The following is a 24,147-nucleotide window of genomic DNA, read 5'->3' as shown; positions in this document are numbered from 1 at the left end:
CTTGTACTTTGGCCATAGTAATTTATCTTTTTGTTGCTGGATGAGCATGATGACTAGGGAAGCCTAGCAGAAAAAATTAGTTCTGGCCCCCATGATATCTCTTTTGAAAGAGACAGCTAGGGAAAATTGCAATCATAATTCTGTTGCTGATATTGGCCAGTCTTGTGAAGGCTCCTTACTGTGCCCTGAACTCATAAGCTAGTCAGCTGTTTATTAAATTAGCATCTTATGTGAAACTAACTATAGGCTTAGTTTATAGTTCGGTATAAACAGGAGTGTCATGAAAGACATAAAAAAAAAAGGCAGAATTTCAGTTAAACTTTGTGGTCACCATCTTGACTTCTTTTTTTTTAACCATACTTTGTAGACACTCCTGGCTATATCCCTTAAAATCACGTTGAGCTAATCATGGTCTATTTATTCATGGGTAAACATGTCTTGTAGGCACAATGACAAGATTTCAATGCCCTCACGGCTAGTCACAATTTAGTATCTCTAATGTCTGTTTGTGCCTTTGAGTCAGTGTTGATTTTTGGCAATTGCAGGGACAAAGTCCTGCGATCTTCTTGGCAAAATTTTAGAAGTGGTTTGCCATGGCTCCCTTCCTAGGGCTGAGAACTGAACCAAGGTTACCCAGTTAGTTTTATGCCTAAATTGAATCCAGAATTCCCAGACTCCTGGTTTCCAATCTGTTGCCTTAACCACTATGCCAAAGTGGCTGAAATCTAATGTGACATCAGTTTAAATGTAAAGGAACTGTCTTCATATTTTATAAATTAGGACTAGGAATGAGTTAGATAGATGGCCTTCGCCAATTAGTATCTTATTTCTCCTTCAGAATATTCTCGTTGACCTCTGAAGTTACCTCCTTGAAACCTCTACTTAGTGTGAGACAACCCAGATAAATAATATTTGCTTCAATAAAACTGATAGGTAGGCAGCTAGCTCTACCCTTCCTTGGGCCATTGATTTTATTGCCAAACTACTCTTACTGTGAAGGTTTTTTTTGTTCTAACATTCACTCAGAAATGCCTTCTTTTAACCCATTTTTTTCCATGTCGTTCATTTTTTTTAAAAAAAATTAATTGACAGAATGCAGAATTCTATGCATGTGAATTCAGAGGTCCCAGTAAATTCAGGAAATTTACTTGCAGTCTGGAATAACATGTCTACCAATTAAAAGTTGAACATTAACAATAACAACACCTACGATGATAATAATAATAGCAGTATGCTAAATTTAGTATATATGCTGTCCAACTCCCACTGATTCTGGTAGTTTACAAATCCTGAAAAACATTTTAAAAAAAGAAATAACAACAAAGCCAAAAAAAAAAAACCCATGGCAGAAATCTCAAAAACAGATCAGAAAAAGAAAAGGGGTTTCAATGCCTTCATTAATCCATAATGTTCATGTGAAATATACTTATAGATGATTTTCCAACCTAATGGAGCCCTCTAAATAACCCCCTTCCCAAATTCATTGCAATTCGATCACAACAAAAGAAAGAGTGATCTCGAGTCAAAACAACCTTAAATCAATTAGGGGTCACCAAAGGCTTCGCAAAATAGTGTTGCTGGGTCAACTTAAAAGTGGGGTTGAATTGCTGCGTTTCAGTGTGCTGTCTTAACATAGTGCATGAGTGAATGACCATTGTGTTAAGCCATAAAATAATATTTTTAATGTCTTTGAGGTACATCATGCAAGCCAAAAACTTAGTAAATATGATCTCACTTGGAACAGTTCCTAGCTCAGAGTGCTACTACAAAAAGGCTTGATTTAGTTTATCTTCCTCCTCTACCGAGTGACTTTGTGTCAATCACTTTCTCTCCACCCAACCTACTTTCCAGCTTTGTTGCTACTGGGATGAAAAGAAAAAAAGAAGAGCATTTCTGGTTAAAACACAATATATATATTAGATTGTGGGTATGCACACAGTGCAAGAGGTAATCTTTCAGGTATCGTAGTCTGAACCAGTTAGAGGTAAAAAGTCAAAAGAAGCATCTTAGGAAGTTTGAGCAATCCAATAGCAGTTCCATGCAGAGATCCATCTGGCATCCATAATATAAGTTGTTCTCAACTTACAATCACAATTGGGAGCGAACTTTCCATCGCTAAACAGTGCAGTCATTAAGTAAGTTGTACCTGGTTTTATAGCTTTTTTTCCCTGTATTTGTTAAGCAGATCTGGCTTCCCCCATTTTGTTGAAATGGCCACAAATGGAGATCATGTGATCCTGGGACACTGCAACTGTTGTAAATAGGTGCCATTTGTCAACTAATGAATTTGGACCACAGGCTTGAAGTAACAGTTGTATGTTTGAGGACTGTTTGCAAGTAATTTTTTACCAGTGTGTCATAGTTGTTATCACATTAACACGAGTCAAAGACTATCTGTACTGGCCAACATATTGCAGGCAACAAGCTGAGGCCAGTTGACCACCAGATGGCAGTAAAGAAGTATATAAACCATCTTTGCTGCCATCTAATGGATGCTGAAATTTTTGCAAATCAGACCTGATAACCCTACACAATACAGTACAGACAAGGAGGTAGGGAATTTTGTGAACAAATTTACCTTGCCTAATAGAGTGCAATATTGCCTGCTATCACCAATATTGAACAAAAATATTAATGGCCAAAAACAGTTGTTGGATTGCCAGGACCATAGTTGAATCTAAAAATACTCCCAAATTCAGAATCTCCTCCTTAAAACTTCTTTAGAACAGCTGCCCTTCCCATCCTAGATTGACCAACAGAATCCATTTTATCTGACTTGAACCTTATCCAATCACTCTTTGCACCCTGTCCATGGTACACAATCAATTAGGATCAGGAACTGCCATAAAAAGAACAATTATACCATTTAAACCCAACTAAGCCATAAAGACGTCACAGCACCATTTAGCTGTCAATAAAACGATGTAAATAACAAGAGTAAAAATCAATGGGGCTATAAAACATCGTTCAAAAATGCATCCATCTCTTTATGGCTGCCCCAAAACTTATAAAGAAGTTCCTATGTGGAAGAGAAATTGACACATTGGACACCAGTGAATAAATCCTATCTTTTTTTTTTTCACTTATCTTTTTGATTGACCTCACTATTGGGTTTGGAAAGAACCTCCCATATTTTAAAACTGAGAGAAGACAGAGTAATCTTATTTTAAATAGTCTAGCTGAGCCTCTAGTCCTATTCGTAAACAACTCTACTGAGTTCGGTGAGGCTTATTCTAAAAGAAATATAAACGGGTTTATAAATAGAGTGAGCAAGGCAGGAAAAAAAAATCTGAAATGCTTTACAGGTTTAAAATCTCACAGAGCACAATAGGATGGAGCATTATAGATAAATGTTAACAGTTCTATTTGATTCTAGAGCCAGTAGAAGGGAAAGCTGTCAAAATCAAAATTGTCATTCATCTCTCACCTCTTTCAAAGATGCCAAAAGGGCAGAGCTTGTATTGCAACCATTTTGCTGTTTTTGAAAAACAGGCCCGCTATAGATATCGCCAACAGGGCAATTCACACATTATATTCCATATTATAAAGTGGGAGTAGCTGAACTCTGGGGGTCTACACGAGTTGTTGAGATCCATCTCCCAGTATCAGTCCTCACTAGTCATTCTTCTTAGGAGCATCACACATTATGGTTGAACAATATCTAAAGTGCTTCCGGTCGTTGCTCTCAAAAGATGCTAAGCAAACTCCAGCAAATTGCTCACTGCAGCCTCAAATTGTTTTAGGATGCACATTAATTATGGGAATAGCTGTTGCTACTGGTAATTCACTTAGAAACTGCTAGTTTAAGCCACCTCTTGCTGGAACTAATACACAACCTTATTTTCCCCCATGGAATAGTCTAATCCTCAGTTAAAACTATCTATGTTCCTGGCTATCACTGCGCGAGGAATCCCCAGGTAGACTCTGTATGGTGAGAATAATTATCTCGTTTTCTTGATCTGAATATTCAACTTTTCAACTTCGTTGGATGATGACCGTTCAGAGTTGTAGTATTAGCGATGCCAGAGTAGCGGCGTGAGTTCGTCTTTATACAAATCACCTTCTGACAATGCCAGTGCTTCTATAGCTTTGGTGCATTGATACTGGACACTTCTAACTATACATATAAAGCATGCTCTGTATACATTTTGTGCAATGAACCCTAGGTGCGATTATTTTTAAAATCGGAACCAGTAGCCACTTCTCTGAAACTATTTTCTAAGTAGGAGCATCTTTGCTTCTTACACACTCACTTTGCAACTTCAAGCATTAACTTTCTTTCCTCTTATTTATAATAACACAGAAGGGAACGTGAATAGAAAGCAGGTGAATTGTTGTTATCTAAGAGAAATCTTTGCTGTGTCTCATTAAAGGATATTTCTGGTTTTATGCACACATATTATATCCTGTTTGTGTCCATCCCAGGAACAATCTGTGGAAATCTCTGGTTTTAGATTGATTTTTGGTCTAGTGCAACTGAACCTGTCTTATATTCTGATTTAGCATAGTTCCAAGCTAGCCCACAAGCAAGGGTGAAACAAATCACAACATGTGGTACAAAATGTGAATCAGTCAGCACATCATAGTCCATCTGGGCTGAGAACAGAAATTATATTGTCCCAGAGCAGGGTTTTGCAGGCGCTTCAGCAGATTGGCAACCATCACTTTTTAAATTTTCTAGCTAGGATCTTTGGGAGGATTTGGTTGAGGACCATAATGCAGTTGGGTTGGGCTGACAAGCCACCTTTGCATGGGCAAAACATCAAAGCCAGGGATCACGTAAGAGCAGATATGAAAACTAAGCCAAAAAGAGCACATCATGCTTATTCATCAGGCTTTTGATCTTCGGGCAGATTGCAAACTAAACATCATCATAGAGTCTCCAAAGCTAGCCAAGGCTGCAAGCTCACAAGGCTCACTGGTTTCTCTGAAAGCCACCAAGCCTGGCTTTTGGGGGGAGCAATGTCTAATCTTGGGAGGTCGTATCTAGGAAGGGAAGGACCAGGCGCTGAAACCACGACCGAGTTCAGGCTGACTCTTAAAGCATCCCCATGACCAATCGGATGAGCAAACTGGCCTTGTTACCAGAGGTTTTCTTAAAGAACTAGCTTGTGCCAATTGCTTGTGGAGTCAACTGAAAAGAGGAAAGCAGAGTGGGTGTGTAAGTCAGCTGATCCCTTTGAAGCTGCAAAGGCAACCTTTTCCCTAGAAGACCGTTCAGCCAGCTGAGACTTGTTGGGGCAGGAAGTAACCCTTTGGCTCCAAGCCTGCTCCATACTTTACTCCACGGCAGGATCTTTGATCCTTCTCGTTTACTATCATTTGACTGGCAGCAGTTGTCCAAATGCCTTTCAAGTGGAGCTGGCAAGGATGGAGCTGCAAAAATCCTCAGCTCTGTACATCTCATTCTCATGCTTTCTTCCATCACGCGTCTTACTTGCTCAACCTGAGAGGTACACAACTGGAGCCCCCACCCCGAGCCTGCCTCCCCTCCCCCCATAAGGAGAGCTCTCCTACAATTGTTTCTGCATACCTTCCTTTCATATAAGAGGAAGGGTCATATTAGCAGGTGTTATATTAGCAGCATTTAACTGTGTTTAAGTTTAAACCGAGTTTCATGTTTCTCCCTGGCGTTGTACGCTTTGTCTTGGAGAGTCCCAGACTTGATGAAGGTCAGTGTAAGAAGCAAAGGTCAAAGGTGGCCTTTGGCCAGAAAAAGAATAAATATTCCTGCTCTCCAGGGGAAGCGGGGAAACACTGTCAAGCAAACGGAAAAGTGTGAATGGAATATTTGGAATTAATGTATATTTCTGTTGTACCAAAAATTGGGCAGATGAGGCAGCTCATCAGCTATATGGGGTGGAATAGGAATGCGAATGAGAAATGAAAGGGGAATAAGGGATGGGATGGGATGGGATGGGATGGGATGGGATGGAATAGAATAGAATAGAATAGAATAGAATAGAATAGAATAGAATAGAATAGAATAGAATAGAACAGAACATAGTAAAAAAGATAAGAAGGATAATAATACTACAGCCACTCAAGATACGTAAATATACATAGATATGTGACAATTAGGTGGATTAGGTGTTTAGCAGAGTGATGGCAGAAGGGAAAAGCTATCCCTGTGTCTAGTTGTTGGCATGCAATCCTGTATAACATCGTCCCGAGGGGAGGAATTGAAACAGTTTATATCCAGGAAGTGAGGGGTCTGTAGATGTTTTCTCAGCCCTCCTTCTGACTTGTGCCATATACAGATCTTCTATGGAAGGCAGGGTGATTGCAATTGGTTTTTGTTTTTTTTCTGCAGTCCTAACTACCCATTGAAGTACCTGTCTTGTTGATTGCTGTACCAAACCAGACAATTATACAAATGACAGATCCAACGATTCTTCTATAGAACCATATCAATGGCCCTTGGGGAAGTCAGAATTCCCTGGGTTGATGCAAAAAGAGCTTTCCTTGTTGTGCCTTTTTAATGATGGTTCTAATGTTGGGAGTTTATTTCAAATCCTGGGAGATTATAAAACCCCAAAACTGGAAGGACTCTACTGCTGATACTGTACTGTCAAATATAGTAACAGATGAATGAAAGATGCACTAATTCAGAGGAGCCATTTCTTTGATACTTGAGTAACAGAAATCCGTGGTGGGATTCAAATTTTTTACTACCAGTTCTGTGGCTTGGTGGGCATGGAGTGGCTTGGTGGGTGCGGCAGAGGAAGGATACTGTAGAATCTCCATTCCCTTCCCACTCCTGGGGGAAGGATACTGTAAAATCCCCATTCCCTCCCCACCCTACTAACCTGTTTTCCAACTCTGTTCTCCTGTGCAGGGCAACCAAAGAAGACCCAGCCGATCAACTGGGACTCGGGAGGCAGAGAATAGATAGGGGTGGGGCCAGTCAGAGGTGGTATTTGTCGGTTCTCCAAACTACTCAAAATTTCCACTACTGGTTCTCCAGAACTGGTCAGAACTGGCTGAATACCACCTCTGAACAGAGTCAAATTATAGGAAAGCAGATGCCAACAGAATATTTCAAAAACACATCTACAATAGTAAGAGTAGTCCATTCCCAAGGGAGATAACGAGCTCCATTTTGCTGGAGATGTTGAAGCAGAGGTAGGAAGCAAAGGTATTGGGATCCTGTAATATGGATTTCTGCACAGAACAACAGGTTGGACTCAGTGTCCTTTATGGACTCTCCATCCAATTTGGGGGTTTTATAATTTTCACAGCTCCATCTAAGCTCAGGCTTTAGGATTCACAGAAGACCACATGAACATACGAGCCAACTACCTTGAGGTTTTATCAAGCTAGAACTCTTCAAGTTTGCTCGATTTCAGCTTCTCTATTTCCAGCATGGAAGATGAATTTCCTTGAAACAGATTGAGATAGCTGTCATATCTTTATCATTTCATCATCAGTATTATACTGAGTGTTGCCATTGACCTGAAGTCAATGGCTATCAATGATATCAGGCCAACAATAATACTCAGGTATGGTTATTTTCATGTACTTTGGATCTCACTGGTTCAGGGTTGACTCAGCCTCCCATCCTTCTGAGGTGGGTAAAATGAGGACCCAGATTGTTGTGGACAATATGCTGATCCTGTAAACCGCTTAGAGAGGTCTGTAAAAGCACTGTGAAGCGGTATATAAGTCTAAGTGCTATTGCTACGTTGGCATATATTCATGCTGGCCACATGACCACCGAAGCATCTTTGGACAATGCTGAGAGTTCAGCTAGGAAGCAGAGATAAGCACCACCTCCTAGAGTCCGACACAAACTGGACAGGGGAAATCTTTACCTTTGCCCTTTTATGCTTATATTAATAACTAGCACAACATTAATAATATTACAACTATCAGGCCAACCAGTCCTTGGTAAGGTTCTGTGCACATAAAGGTAAAGTACCTCCTACAGGTTTTGTAAGGAAATTTATTATATCTCAGAATAGCATTCCACGGCTGGCTGTTCTAACTTTGGTGAGCACAAGAAGTCCTCAGGGGTTTTTTGAAGTAAATACGTATTCAGGCAAGAAAGAAAACATCAAATTTTAATGTGCATTTGAAAAGTGCTCCTTGTTTGAGCTTGAAAAGTATTTCTTGTCTGAGCTCTTGATGTTTAATTTCCTGGGGTGAGTTAGGGTTCCACCCATTATGTTCTACTCTTGGGGAAAGATGTTAAGGAGTTTTACACAATAAATATGTCCAAGGAAGTTGGTTGTATTAATTACACTGATATTTAAGGAGGGGCCGGGGGAGAGGAAATAAATCCCACCAGAATTTCAGAAGAAGAAGAAAAAATAGCATTGCTTATTGATTATTTCTGTCTTTTCTAAGGGGGAAAAAAAACCCTCTAGGCTTTCACATGGAAGATTTCATCTCCATGCAAGAAAATTTAATTGCAAGCATATATTTAACTGAATTTATACTCTTATCTTCCCTATGAAGAGTGCAAGGTAACTTATATGATCTTCTTGCCTGATCCCTTTTGCCTCAACAACAGTCCTGCGAGGTAAGTTAGGTCGACAGCCCTTGAATATGCAAGGAACTTCATATAAAAAGCTGTGTGATGGTGCTGGCATGGGATGAGATTTGTACAATTTTTGTTGTGCATGGAAATTTAGTACAGGTAATCCTCCAGTCACAACAGTTCATTTAGTGACTGTTCAAAGTTACAACATCACTGAAAAAAAGTGACTTATGACCGCTTTTCACACTTACAAATGTTGCAGCATCCAACATGGTCATGTGACCAAAATTTGAACTGACTCATGTTTATAACAGTTGCACCAGAGTCATGTTTTGTGATCTTCTGATAAGCAATGGAGAAGTCAGATTCACTTAACAACTGTGGCAAAAATGGGCCAAAATTCACTTAACAAATGTTTCACTTAGCAGCAGAAATGTTGGCGCCCAATTGTGGTCATAAGGCGAGGACTACCTGTATACATATGTGTATCTGGTCACTGCATAATACATTGTTTTTTAAAGCAGCATTTCTTAATCTTGGCAGCTTTAAGTTTGGATTTCTACTCTCAGAATTTTCCATATTGCTTTTTCCCCTCTTCCAGCTTCCAACTTCTGGAAGATGAACCGAGTAGTTAAAACAGTGGTAAAAACAGCACTTAGACTTATGTACCTTTTCATGGTGTTTTATAGCCCTCTCCAAGCCAGCACCTTGTCTCCAACACTCTGGGTCCTAAATTTACTGACCTCAGAAGGATGGAAGGCTGAGTCAACCTTGAGTTGGTCAGAATTGAACTGCTGGCAGAGGGAATGCAGAGTTAGCCTGCAATACTGCATTCTGACCACAGTGCTGCTCTTGTTAGCAGCCTTTTTATCAGTATGTGTTTTTCCTCATAAGTTTTATTTTTATCTGTTCATCTCGTGAGTTTATTTTTTAATTTGGATGTGGGTTCAAAGATTAGACCAGACCTGATTTGTATTCAGGTTGTCTGCTTCAATCATAGTGCAGATTATTAGGCAGACTGATGAATAGTTAGGGTGTTTTACTACGAATATTTCAGCACCATGATGGAAAATATAGGGGGAAGACCAGGGGTTTGAAGTTAATGGGCTGCCACTTTAACAATGTTTAAGAAGAGTATTTGGGACACTTTTTAGCAGTTTATAACCTCCTCTTGGTTCATATGTTGAAAAACTAGGCCAATAATAAATTAAAAATGTTATGAGTAATGGGAATCCAGGACTATAGGTTTTATGTGAAGCACATGTGAGGTTGCATGTTCTCCTTTCACCCTAGCAACAGTGTTTCCATAGTAACCGTGTTTCCATGGTCACAGAGATGCACAGCTCTATAGTTAAATGATGCCTTTGCCTCATATGGGCAAAAGTTGCCCAGAATTCTTTGCTTTTACCTCAAACAATGGACTGGCCTCCTTAGACAGAAGTCAGTCTCTGGAGCTCTGGTCAATTATTGTTTTATCACCTCTCTATGCAGTTTCACTTGTGATGTGAGGAAATTTGGTAGATAGAGTGTTTGCCTTAAATTGGCTCATTGGGCAAAGCTTCCTAGGAAGGTGGACAGAATTTAAAGACTGTTGAATTTTCAAAGGTGGGTTGAAGAATGCTCCACAAGCTTCCTTTTGGTCACAAAATGTAGCAGACTGGAGCATGTGTTTTCATTTTTGCAAAAGATTATCTGAATATGCCTAGCTGCAGAGTTCAGTGGCTGTTTGCAAGGTTGGTCCAAATTGATGATAGGCCATTCAAACAGGGGCATCAGCCCGAAAAATTCAAGAGAGATAAGTAATTCCACTTATAGGGCGAATAGTCCTTGACTTGCAATTATTTGCTTAGCAACCATTTGAAGATACAGTGCCATTGGAAAAAGTGACTTACAACCAATTCCTACATTTATAACTGTCACAGCATCCCCACATCACATGATCAAAATTTGGAGCAACTGGCAGGTATTGATGATAGTTGCAGGTCACGTGATCACCATTTACAATGTTCCCAGCTGGCTTGCAACAAGCCAAGTCAATTGAGGAAGCTGGGTTTGCTTAAGGACTGTACAATTCATTTTTAAAAATTGCAGTGATTCATTTAATAACCGTGGCAAAAAAAAAAAAAATCAGGCATGACTCCCGGAACAACTGCCTTGTTTGGTATGGAAATTCTGGTCCCAATTGTCATAAATCAAAGTCTATCTGAGATGCTGCTGAGCTAGTTTTCAACTGGAGTGAATTTCACATCAGGCAAAAGGTTAGATTTGATTTGCGACTTCTGTAATTATGCTGGTATTCGGCCTTCCTTGGATTTGGTCTGTACAGTGAGCCTTTGATATAAGAATGGACAGATGTGGAGGTGACAAGGCTTTGTGGAATAATTCTTTTGTGTTTGGTTGCTGGCCTCATACAATCAGAAAATTGCATTACCAACTTTCAGCAATATTCCATTAGATTTTTGCAGCATTGTTTGGAATGACAATCAATGTTGTTTCACTCTGATTCAATAAACAAGAGCTGGCTTTTAGCACTGAAATATTTTGCTGTGCAAAAATGTGTATTCTGAGCACCAAATTCATCTTAGTTTCTATTCTGTCTGGTTTTGTCTGTTTATTAGAATGTTAGTCCACATGCTAAACCTCAGGGTCCCCAAACTTGGCAACTTTAAGACTTGTGGGCTTTAAGTTGGCTGGAGAATTCTGGGAGTTGAAGTCCACAAGTCTTGCCAAGTTTGGAGACCTTTGATAATCCAGTAAAAGTGTTGTATATTAGGAAGTCTATCTGGATTGCAAAACCTTACTTATTTGCAAGTAGTTATAACTCTGTGCATTTAAAAAGAATTATGCTGTCCATCATAGAGATTTAAATCATCCTTTCCCAAACCTGACCCCTTCCAGATGTGCAGTTATAACTCCCCAAATTTATTTACAGCATGACACTACAGCTGGAATATGGAAATCAAATATATTTGAGCCTCGTCAGGTTGTGGAAGGCTACTTTAGAGAAGGCATAAATCTTAAAATCAAGTGCTAAAAGTTCTATCTTCCCTCCCTTTTTGAATGAAAGCTGATGGTTTAAAAACCTGGAAACTGTTTAAGTTGTTTTTCTGCTTTTGCTAGCTTGATCTGTCCATCATGGCATGTCACTTTTAATTCCCTGATAAGGGACTTCTAAACTTTCAAGGGCGGGGGAATTGATCACAGGTTGTCTGTCCCGTTGCACCTTTAAACTGGCAACCTGGCCAAGAAGTATCAAATCCTCGAACTTGGAAAAGTTGTGGCATGTTGTAATTACTAAAGAGCAGCATCTGGGCAGCTGAGAAGAAGACATTAGCCTTTTCCTCATCTCTCTTTGATTCTGCTTTAATTCTACTGTGATGCGTGCTAACTTCATAAGTAAGGAAGCAGGTGTACAAATATGCAGGGGGTGAGGGGTGGGAGGGAAGAGGGAGATTAGATTTCAAAGCCTCCTAGCCTGCCCTCAGAAGCAGCAGGCATGTTTTGCTACTCATCTGGCATTTTTATCATGCACATATGCTTTAGCCCAGCACCGTTGCCAGGAGTTAGGGGTTTTCCCAGCATTTAATCTTTAAAAAGTAGTTTCAGAGCTCAATGCTGCAACCCTGGAATCTAGAAGCTGCCTTCCCCCAACTTTAAATGCACAGTGGGGCAATTGACAGCACCTATTTCATCCTGTGTCAGAGTATTGGGGTTCGGTGCTCTGACTTTTCATATATCATGGATGAAAGCTGGTAAAAGAGGACAGAGACTAGATCAAGGCAAAGAAGAAGAAGAAGAAGAAGAAGAAGAAGAAGAAGAAGAAGAAGAAGAAGAAGAAGAAGAAGAAGAAGAAGAAGAAGAAGAAGAAGAAGAAGAAGAAGAAGAAGAAGAAGAAGAAGAAGAAGAAGAAGAAGAAGAAGAAGAAGAAGAAGAAGAAGAAGAAGAAGAGGCAACAGCTATGAATTGCTAACATGGTCACAGCTGGGTCCCCTTCAGTCAAACAGCACCTGAAACTTGGCCAACATTTGTGGGGTCAGAATGCACCCGTCCCCCCCTGGCCTTTTCTAGATTGGCTGGAGTGGGAATTCTGGGAATTGAAGTCCAGTTCATCTTCAAAGGGCACTGGATTGGCAAAAGCTGATCTTGAGTTACAAGGCATTATATGCTTTGGGGAGTGCTCCTTTCTAGTTTTAATTATTTCTCTGGCATTTAGAAACAAGCTTCTGAAAATGATTGCTCCTTAGATTAAGCCCTGGGTTTTCCCTTTCCACAGAGGAATGCATGATGATAATGATAATTACAAGAGGAGAAATAGAAGCAAGACTAAGAAGTGAGCCAGAGTGGATTGCATTATCCCAAAAGCAACTTCCCTTTTGCACAGGATTATCCATGGGATTGGTGACTGGTAGTGGAATATCTTGGTTAAACTAATAGCCAGTTTATATGCAACTCTCTTGAAATGGGGAAAACTTTGTGATGGTCCCAGGAATGTAATATTTATTGTATAAGCCTACAGAACAGAACAGCTGCATTTTAGTAGGAATTGCTAAGGATCCAGCAGGCACCCTTCACAATGACTACCAGATGCCACTTAGTGGATGGAGACCTCTGCCACTCACCATTGTGGTTCTGCAATTAGCTATGGGCTGCTTAGTGCCCACAACCTACAAGTAATTTAGTCTTCATGATGATGAAATTGAACTCCATGTATTCAGTGAGCTCCTGTTATTTGTCCCTCAACCTAGCAGTTCGAAAGCATTTTTAAAAAATGCAAGTAGGAAAATAGGGACCACCTTTGCTGGGAAGGTAACAGCGTTCTGTGTGCCTTCGGCGTTTAGTCATGTTGGCCACATGACCATGGAGATGTTTTCGGACAGCCCTGGCTCTTCGGCTTGTAATGGAGATGAGCACCGCACCCCACCCCCACCCCGAGCCAGAAACGACTAGACTAGCACATATGAGCGAGGGGAACCTTAACCTTTACCTTTTTATTCATTTTCTTTTTAAAGTTGCCCATAGCAGCCATTCCTATATCTTGTGATGGTGAATTTCACAGGTTAATTATCTGCTGTTGGAAAAAGTTGTTCTTTCTGGTCTGTTTTAAATCTCTTTGTTAGACATCCAATCAGATTTCATTAGATTAGATTCATTGGAAGGTCTTGCCTCCCTTAGCATTTTGAGGGATAGATATTTACTTCTAGTCAACTATCACCGGGCTAAATATGGTTTTATTCTCTTTCATGACCTCCTACACCAAGGAATCTCCAACATTTTAACCTTGGATACTTTTTGTGTGCTTTTTTTTATACCACTACTATACAAATAGTTCTCAAATTACAGCCATTCATTTAGCAAACATTCCAAGTTAGAACTGCATTGAAAACAGCGACTTGTTACTTCGCATTTGCAAACATTGCTACAGTCATGTGACCAAAATCCAGGCACTTGGCAATTGGCATGTATTTTACAATGGTTGCTTCTGCTGGGATCATGCGATCACCATTTGCAAGCTTCCCAACTGGATTTTGATCAGCAAAGTCTGTGGGAGAGTATAAATTTGCTTAATAAAGATATGATTCCAGTGGTGGGATTCAAAAAATGTTACTACCAGTTCTGTGGGCGTGGCTTGGTGAGAGTGGCATTGCTTGGTGGGCATGGCAGGGGAAGGATATACTGCAAAATCCGCCTTCCCTCCCCACCCCACTAACCTGCTTTCCAGCTCCATTCTCCTGTGCAGGGCAACAAAAGAAGACCCAGCCAATGAGCTGGGACTCGGAAGGCAGAGAATAGATGGGGGTGGGGCCAGTCAGAGGTGGGATTTGCTGGTTCTCCAAACTACTCAAAATTTCCATTATCGGTTCTCAACAACTGGTCAGAACTGGCTGAATACCACCTCTGTATGATTCCCTTAACAAACACGACACAAAAAAGGTTGTAAAATCAAATGAAACTCACTTAGCAAGCAACTTTTTAGGAATAAAAATTCTGATCCCAATTGTGGTTGTAAGTTGATTTATTTTTTCAAGTGCAGCTATTAGAACTGTACGCATAGAGCAGATGCAGAGATACTGCTGCATATGAGTTGTTGTCTTGAGCTACTGTGATCCAAGATCTTTTTCCTTGGATAGTTTCAGACATCTCAAAGCTCAAAATACAATTAGGGAAAGTTACCTCCCAGGGTCCCAAAGATGCTTTTACAAGAGGCAACTGGACTTCCTGTTTTTTTCTGTTGAAGAAGCTTCTTGGATGAGAATTGAAACATCTTCAAAGAAAAACAAAGGAAGTCCAGTTGCCTCTTGAAAAAGCACCTTTGGGGCAACTATGACCTGGATGGCTGAGGATCTCCATGGACATTTAACTCCAAGGAGGAAGTTACCTCAATGTGCATCATTTTATATTTAAACTGAACCTTCTTTGCCATTTGGTTGAACATCAGAGAGATCTTCCTTTTATCACCTTCAGTATGGCACCTTCAGTACCACCTTCAGAATACTTCAGTATCATTTATTGCCTTGTCCAGCTCACTTCTTACATTTTTAATTAATTAATTAAATTAATTAATTAATTAATTTAAAATTAATTAATTTTAAATAATTTTAATTAATTCTAACACTTATCCTTGAGGGTCTTCAATTCTGTCTATTAAAAAAAGGCCATTTGCTTTTACTCGTAGCTTTCTGTCTGTAACCCAATTAGCAATACATAGAAAGGCCAAATCCTGATAACCCACAATTGACAAGCTCCCTTAGGAGCTTTTGATGAACACGTTTTTCCTGAAGGGTTTTTGAAAACCTAAGCATACAATGTTAGCAAGATCACTTCCATCCATGGACCCGCTGGCATTCTCCAAAATTTCCAGTGGGTTGGCTGGATAGGTGTTATCTTGGTGAATCCCATGCTGGTTTCTTCCTAGCCAGCTTGCTCTTCTGTATGTATGTGTATATTCTTTTTGTTTGTTTGTTTGTTTTTCATCATTTTGGCAGGAAGGAGAGCTTCCCTATAATTTCCTGGATCTCCTCTGGGTCCCTTTTTAAATCATACTGGCAACCTTCAAATTCTCTGGCGCTGAGCCTCGTTTGACTGACAAATTAGAGCAATTCCTCTTTTGAGGGTGTTTAAATTCTTGGATGGGTGCCATCAGGATTCAATGATCTGTTACAGCAATATTTCTAAACTCCGGCAAGGTTCAGTTGTTTGGACTTAAGTTCCCAGAATTCTCCAGCCAGCATGAAAAACACAATGTTGCAGCATTTTGTCTCAGGATGTCCTAAAGCAGGAATCTCCAACCTTGGCAATTTTAAGATTTGTGGACTTCCAGCTTAGGAACTCTGGGAGTTGAAGTCCACAAGTCTTAAAGTTGCCAAGGTTGGAGACCCCTGTCCTAAAATATTTTCTGTTGTTGCCTCAATTTGCTTTATTTATTCCATTTACTCCTAAAATGGATTAGTTAGATAGCTACTGTAGATAGATTAGATAGATTAGATAGATAGATAGATAGATAGATAGATAGATAGATAGATAGATAGATAGATAGATGATAGATAGATAGATAGATGATAGATAGATAGATAGATAGACAGACAACAGATAGATGATAGATAGATAGATAGATAGATAGATAGATAGATAGATAGATAGATAGATGATAGATAGATAGACAGACGAGAGATAGATAGATAGATAGATAGATAGATAGATAGATAGATAGATAGATAGACAGACGACAGATAGATAGATAGATAGATAGACAGACGACAGATAGATAGATAGATAGATAGATAGATAGATAGATAGACAGACAGACAACAGATAGATGATAGATAGATAGATAGATAGATAGATAGATAGATAGATAGATAGATGATAGATAGATAGATAGATAGATAGACAGACGACAGATAGATGATAGATAGATAGATAGATAGATAGATAGATAGAAAGACAGACAACAGATAGATGATAGATAGATAGATAGATAGACAGACGACAGATAGATAGATAGATAGATAGATAGATAGATAGATAGATAGATAGATAGATAGATAGATAGATAGATAGATATGTAGGTAGGTAGGTAGATAGATAGATAGATAGATAGATAGATAGATAGATAGATAGATAGATAGATAGATAGATAGATGATAGTGAAGTGCTATTAGCGCTTGATAATGCCTTGGTAAGACGACACTTGAAATACTGCATTAAGTATTTGGTCATCACAATGTAAAAAAATATGTTGAGACTCTGGAAAGAGTTCAGAAAAGAACAATAAAGATGATTAGGGGACTGGAGGCTAAAACATATATAATGAACTGTTGCTGGAATTGGGTATATATCCAGTTTAATGAAAAGGACTCAGGGAGACATGATAGCAGTGTTCCAATATCTCAGGGGCTGCCCCATAGAGGAGGGAGTCAAGCTATTCTCCAAAGCACCTGAGGGCAAGACAAGAAGCAATGGGTGGAAACTAATCAGGGAGAGAAGCAACTTAGAACTAAGGAGAAAGTGCCTGACAGTTGGAATAATTTGCCTCCAGAAGTTGTCTGTGCTCCAACACTGGAAGTTTTTAAGAAGAATTTGGACAACTGTGTGTCTGAAGTAATATAGGGTATTCTGCCTAAGCAGGGGGTTGGACTAAAAGACCTCCAAGGTCCCTTCCAATTCTATTGTTGTGTTATATGGCATCCCCACCATGATTTCACATTCTTTGCTTCTGCTATTAGAACACGGATGATTGCCCAGGCATTAGGATTTTCTTTATTCCCTTTTCTGGCCTTTCTCTAAATGCTGATTTCTGTCTCCCTCTCTCAGAAAACTCGGTGGCTGCCAAATCGGGTGGCTGCTTCCCTGGATCCGCCTGGGTGAACCTGGAAGGTGGAGGCACAAAGCTGGTGAAAGACCTTCGTCCAGGGGACCGAGTGCTGGCAGCAGATGTGCACGGACAGCTGTTCTACAGCGAATTCCTAGCCTTCCTGGACCGAGAGGAACCTCCTGTCCACAAACTCTTCTACGTGATTGAGACGCAAACACCCCAGACCCGTCTCTTGCTCACTGCTGCCCACCTGCTATTTGTGGCCCCACCACACAATCATTCCCATTCCCAACCCCAGCCTATCTTTGCCAGCCGCGTACAACCTGGACAACATGTCTACGTGCTGGCCCAAGGGGGTCAGACGCTGTTACCAGCGGCAGTGCATAGCGTGTCCCTGAAGGAGGAGGCCTCGGGGGCTTATGCCCCACTCACCGCTCAGGGCACCATTCTCATCAACCAGGTGCTGGCTTCCTGTTATGCTGTCATTGAGGAGCACAGCTGGGCTCACTGGGCGTTTGCACCTTTCCGCATTGCCCACGCAGCCTTGGCAGTGCTGAATCTTGAGGGCCTCTCCTCCCCTCTCCTTTTTCCAGCTGCTGTACCCGAAGAGGGTGCCTCATTGGCTGGAGTCCACTGGTACTCCCGCCTTCTCTACTACATTGGCCGCTGGATTTTGGGTTCTGAGATGATGCACCCATTGGGCATGGCCAGCTGAGAGTGACAGCTGGCAAGTCCACTTATACCCATCCGAAGATTAAAATAGTACCAATGGGGTGGGGGAACTAAGATGAAGAAAGAAAGAAAGAAAGAAAGAAAGAAAGAAAGAAAGAAAGAAAGAAAGAAAGAAAGAAAGAAAGAAAGAAAGAAAGAAAGAAAGAAAGAAAGAAAGAAAGAAAAATATAACAATAATAGTAGGACGGTCCAAAGTAGACTTCAAGAAACAGGAAGAACCCAGGAAGTTTTTGTTTTAGTTTATAAATATAAATATATATATTATATTTTTATTTGATTTATATTTTTTGTCTGTCTGTTTTGTTGTCCTCATCTCTTGGATATTTATTTGTTTGGTATTTTGAAATAGATGTTTTAAGGAATATGAACCCAACTTCAAGAGCCTTAAATAGTTTCTTTGATAATTTATTATCATGTGAATTGTACACTCACAGGGAAAAGCAAATTATTTTGCGCTGCCTAGCAAAACTGCACAGAGTTCTATTTTTCTATGTATGTCCAGAATTTCGAAAAGCAAAATGACTCTCCTTCCAACTATCCATGGATTTGCTCAGGGATGTCCGCAGTGAGCAGTGAACACAAATCAAGATGGCAGACCAGAAGATGTGATCAAAGCTCCGCCTACTTTTTACAAAAAAAAAAACCTGGTTAGAGTTTTGATCATATCTTAATGGCCGTCATTTTGCCTTTCTTGACAGACCCTGCAGAACTCCCCTCCCCCACTCTGGATTTGATCTTTCCCAATAGCCAGTCTCAGAACAAAACATACAACAAAGAGGGAGGGGAAATCCGTAAATTATATTTTTATACACAGAATTGTAAATTCGTGTTTTGTTTTGTTTTTTGAGAGAGAGAGATAGAAAGAGAGATCAATACCTAACAGTCACATTTCAATTTTCTTTTGAAATAATGTAAGATATGAGAATATATTATTTTAATTTAAATAATATGAAATGTAATGTCATCTTCTATATGTTTCTATTGCCTCTGAAACATTTTGTTTTGTATAAAAATAATAGCACGCTTTCATCCACATTCTTCAAACTCAAGACTGTTACACATCTTTATTCAGTGGGGAGGTGGAAGAAATTCTTATTTTTGTCTTCAAAATCAAGAAGAAATTTATGAGAAAATATTTTTTAAAACGTGCACAGGTTGACTATTATGGTGAGAATGGAGAATAGTTTGTACAGGCAGGAAAAGGATGTTTTGCATTAATAAACTGATAAATAACTGCTGTCAATTTACTAAAATGTATTTTTGAATATTTTGTAATAGTTTTATAGAAATAAAATGTGCCATGCACAGTCTGGTTAGTATATAATAACAAGGCTTTTCTGGTTTTGATCACATTTCTTTTTCTTTTAAAGGCTATTCAGATAGAAAATGTGAATATCCAGTCTCAATTTATGTTTAATTTTGCTTTATGGTCATATTTAGAAAAATTAAAGCAAGATTTTTAAAGGAAACAATAGGACGGTCATATTAGCTCATTATCTTTGCAATTAAATAAATGAAGCCTGATATTCTTAAGTTGTTAAACCTCTTCATTTTTTTCTCCGAGCTCAGAGATAATGTGGGCCAAAAAGCAAAAAAATATTTCCCATGCATTGTGTGCATGCTGTACATTTAAAAAGAGTAGAGTTTCAATGATTATGGATGGATTGAAGGAATCTAAAGCAATATCTCTCAATCTTAGGAATTTTACACTGAGTGGATTTCAACTCCCAGAATTCCCCAGCCAATCTGAAGTCCACACAAGGTTGAGTTCCCAAGGTTGAGAAACATTGATTTAAAATCTTTGATATTGTTTGAGACACAAGAAAATTTATATGAATTGTTTCCCACTATTTAATCCATGATTCTATGAAGCTGGGAGTGATGTTCTGATATAATTTTTTTCTGCAAGTACTATGAAATAAGTAAATAATAATAATAAATAAGTAAATAAGCTCAAGAGGAATTGACTTTCCCATCCATTTTATTTTGTATATTTAAAAACGACCCAATGAAATTAATGGGTCTGGAGTTGGTTAAAATGACTTTAAGTTGCATTGACTACTATTGATCTACTGAAAATATTACATAGTTAATCCATCCAAAGTTATTCTGTGCTACCTAATAGCTTGTTCAGAATTGATTGATGGGATAAAATAGAATGCAAAAATGTATCTCTGTGTCTTCTTTCTAAGTTTCCCCCTCTCTACCTTCTCCCTAAAAGGGCCTTTTTCAGACTCCTTCCAAAACTAAATTTCCTCATTATGAGCGATGAGCAGAGGAGAAACACGCATTTCAGCTCTTTTCTGATTAATTGTGCAACATACATGAGGTATGTTGATTGGTGGGCAAAACATTGTTAACAGTGGATACTTATTTGGAACAGAGTTGATAATAAGTTACAGGTGAATCGATCAATGACTTCCTAAACTACTGGTGGCAATATAGGCAGAATTTTCTCTTTTATTCTAAAGACTGTTTGGGGTGTTCCATAAGTTTGGCACACTTGATATGAAACCAACCGTAATGTTCTGGAAGTTGAAACACAACAAAAGAAGTTTGGTGTTTTGCCAAGTGTCAGGGCAGTGATCGGTCCAGGGAATTGGTTCTGATAGATCCAAAGACAATGAATAAATATAAAGATTTTTAAGCTTTATTCTTAGTTCAAGCAAACAGATTTAAAAGCATAACATAAACAGTAAACATAAACAGGCAAGATAATAGCCAAATCTCTTATAAGTTGTCAGGAGTTCTTTAATAAGACATTCTCAAGGGAAGCCAACGTAGAAAAGCTGTCCACAAACAATAATAACCTCACAATTTTTATCAAAACATGCCACCATGGCCAGTTCTGACAGGTTCTGGAGAATCGGTAGCGGAAATTTGGAGTAGTTTGGAGAACCGGCAAATCCCACCTCTGACTGACCCCGCCCCCATCTATTCTCCGCCTCCTGAGTCCCAGCTGATCCGCTGGGTCTTCTTTTGTTGCCCTGCATAGGAGAACAGAGCTGGAAAGCAGGTTAGTGGGGTGGGGAGGGAAGGTGGATTTTACAGTGTCCTTCCCCTGCCATGCCCACCAAGCCAAGCCACACCCACCAAGCCACGCCCACAAAACTGGTAGTAAAAAACATTTGAATACTATGACTCATCATGACCACATAGCCCTGTGTAAGACAGGAGACTGCAAGATCTGACATTGGCTGAGTGGCACATGATTTTGGGATGGGAATAAGAAGCCTGAGACTTCCAAAGAGAGAAATGCTTTGGAGCTATAATAAGATTTCATCCCATCCTTTTCTTCCTTCATTAAACAAGAGGTTTTTTTTAAAAAAAAAAAACACCAAAACCTAACCAAAAAAAAAAAAAATACTCCCAGAGCTCAGAATGAGCTGTAAACATCTAGATTTTTTTTTTAATAAGAAGGACAATTCAAAATATGACACTGTACTCCTTGAAATAATGATGGCCTTCTGCATAGCAGTGTGCAGCAGCAGCAGCAGCAGCCAAAAAAGTTAATGCAGTCCTGGACTGTATAAACAGAAGCATAGAATCAAGATCACGTGAAGTATTAGTACCGCTTTATAAAACCTTAGTCAGGCCACACCTGGAATACGGCAACCAATTTTGGTCACCATGCTACAAGAAAAGAGGCCGAGACTTTGGAAAAAGTGCAGAGAAGAGCGACTAAGATGATCAAAGGCCTGGAGACTAAAACATATGAAAGACGGTTGTAGGACTTGGGTTTGGCTTGTCTAGAGAAAAGAAGGACTAGGGCTGTGATGGCGAACCTATGGCACGTGTGCCACAGGTGGCATGCAGAGCCATTTGTGCCGGCATGCGAGCAGGCAAACTTACCTCACTGCACATGCACGTGCCTCACAGCTGATTTTTGGCTGGTTTGAGGCCTTTCCTGCCTCCCAGAGGCTTGAGGAAGGCTTCTACAGGCTTCTGCTGACTTTGCAGGCTGAAAACTAGGCCCGTTTCATCACTTCCTGCTTTTCCAAAACTACCGGAAGTGGATGAAAGAGACCTAGTTTTCAGCCTGCAAAGCCTGCAGAAGCCTTTCTCAAGCCTCTGGGAGGCCGGAAAAGGCCTCAAACCAGCCAAAAATCAGCTGTGAGGCGCAGTGCAGGTAAGGGGGCAGCAGGGATGGGTCCGGATTGTGTGCACATGTGTAGGGGGTGTGGGGCCACGTGCATTGCCTTCTGGGTGCTGGCACACAAGTGTGAGCATGCAAGCGTATCCACAATCTTTGGCACAGGAGCCCAAAAAGATTAGCCACCACTGGACTAGGGGGTGATATGGCAGCCGTATTCCAGCATTTGAGGGTCTGCCACAAAGAAGAGGGAGTCAAATTATTATCCAAAGCATCAGAAGGCAGGACAATGAACAATGGATGAAAACTAATGAAAGAGGAGCAACCTGGATTGAAGTAGAAACTTCTTAACAGTGAGGACGATTAACCAGTGGAACAGCTTATCTTCAGAAATCGCGGGCGCTCCATCATTGGAGATTTTTAAGAAGAGACTAGACTGTCACTTATCTGAAATGGTATAGATTATCCTGCTCCAAGACCTCCAAGGTCCCTTCTACCTCATTCTATTTTAACTTTGGGATCCAAGCAGAGTGAAGCAGTAATCTCAGGAAGTGCGTTTTGGCAGTCATTGAAGAGTACCAAACTTAATCATTGGGGTTATTTTACCCTTGCTGTCAGAGAAGATCTTAAAGACATTTCTATCTCAGGGACCCAGGCCCCAAGTGTTTGAGGATAGGTGTCTCCTAGTGAGTCATATCAATCAAAAATAGAACATTGGCTTGAACAGCAGACAGAATATGCCCTATAGATGCACTAGAGATGTGCTATGTTCCTTCTTGCTTCAAACGTGCTACCATCATCCCAGTGCCAAAGAAGCCCTCCATCAAGGAACTGAATGACTACAGACCAGTTGCTCTAACATCTGCAGTTATGAAAATCTTTGAAAGGCTTGTGCTGTCCCACCTGAAAACCACCACAGATCCACTGTTAGATCCCATGCACTTTGCATACTGAGCAAATAGATCGACAGATGATGCTGTTAACATGGCTCTGCATAACATCCTACAACACTTTGAATCTCCAAATACCTACGCAAGGGTCCTCTTTGTAGACTTCAGTTCAGCATTCAATACCATCATTCCGACACTCTTCTAAGTAAATTAAACCAACTAGTGGTACCTGAACATACTTGTAAGTGGATCATAAGCTTCCTAACAAATAGAGCCAGAGGGGGTATTCAGCAGGTTCTGACCAGTTCTGGAGAACCGGTAGCGGAAATTTTGAGTAGTTCGGAGAACCAGCAAATACCACCTCTGACTGGAGATTTTACAGTATCCTTTACCAGCCACGCTCACCAAGCCACAGAACCGGTGGTAAAAAACATTGAATCCTACCACTGGGTAGGAAGCAGCAGGTGAAGCTAGGCAGAATCACATCTGATACCTGTACAATCAGCACAGGGGGCCCCCAAGGCTGTGTGCTATCTCCACTTCTCTTCTCTATATATACCAATGACTGCATCTCAAATGATCCCTCTGTTAAAATAAAATGAAGTTTGCTGATGATACAACAGTGATTGGCACAGTGGTTAGAGTGCAATACTGCAAGCTACTTCTGCTGACTGCCACTTGCCTGCAATTTGGCATTTCAAATCCCACCAGGCTCAAGGTTGACTCAGCTAAAATGAGGACCCAGATTGTTGGGGGCAATAAGAACACTCTGTAAACTGCTAAGAGTGGGCTGTAAAGCACCGTGAAGCGGTATAAGTGCTATTGCTATCATCTTTTTCAATGTTCGAACAAGCAATTTCAATGGGGAAGCCAGATTCACTTAACAGTCATGTTCCTAATTTATCAACTGAAGTGATTCACTTAAAAACTGTGGCAAGAAAGGTTGTAAAATGGGGAGATGGAGTCATTTAACAACTGTCTTGCATTTGGCCTCAGTTGTGATCATAAGTTGAGGATTGTCAGTATGAAATATAATTTTCTCAGGATTTCTCTTGAGACTGAGGCAAAAGTACATCACAGATACTTCAGTACTTCAGATACCTGATGTGATGACCTGGGGTGTGGCACAAAGGCAACA

At 40.1% G+C, this 24,147-nt stretch overlaps 1 protein-coding gene across 1 annotated transcript in view; it reads left to right on the top strand.

Annotated features, from left to right (window-relative positions):
* The window catches only part of SHH (sonic hedgehog signaling molecule), a 36,414-nt gene extending 16,859 nt beyond the window's left edge, over nt 1-19,555 (top strand). Inside the window, exon 3 of the mRNA XM_026718320.2 lies at nt 17,294-19,555. Coding sequence (XP_026574105.1) covers nt 17,294-18,009 — 716 coding nt within the window. The 3' untranslated portion in view covers nt 18,010-19,555. The remainder of the gene's footprint in view (nt 1-17,293) is intronic.
* Nucleotides 19,556-24,147: the final 4,592 nt, after the last annotated feature.

Source organism: Pseudonaja textilis, chromosome Z (assembly GCF_049901715.1).
Source record: "Pseudonaja textilis isolate UNSWEBS1 chromosome Z, rPseTex1.2, whole genome shotgun sequence".
NCBI lineage: Eukaryota > Metazoa > Chordata > Lepidosauria > Squamata > Elapidae > Pseudonaja > Pseudonaja textilis.
The sequence above is the reverse complement of the archived record's forward strand: the minus strand, read 5'-3'. Positions and strand labels throughout refer to the sequence as shown.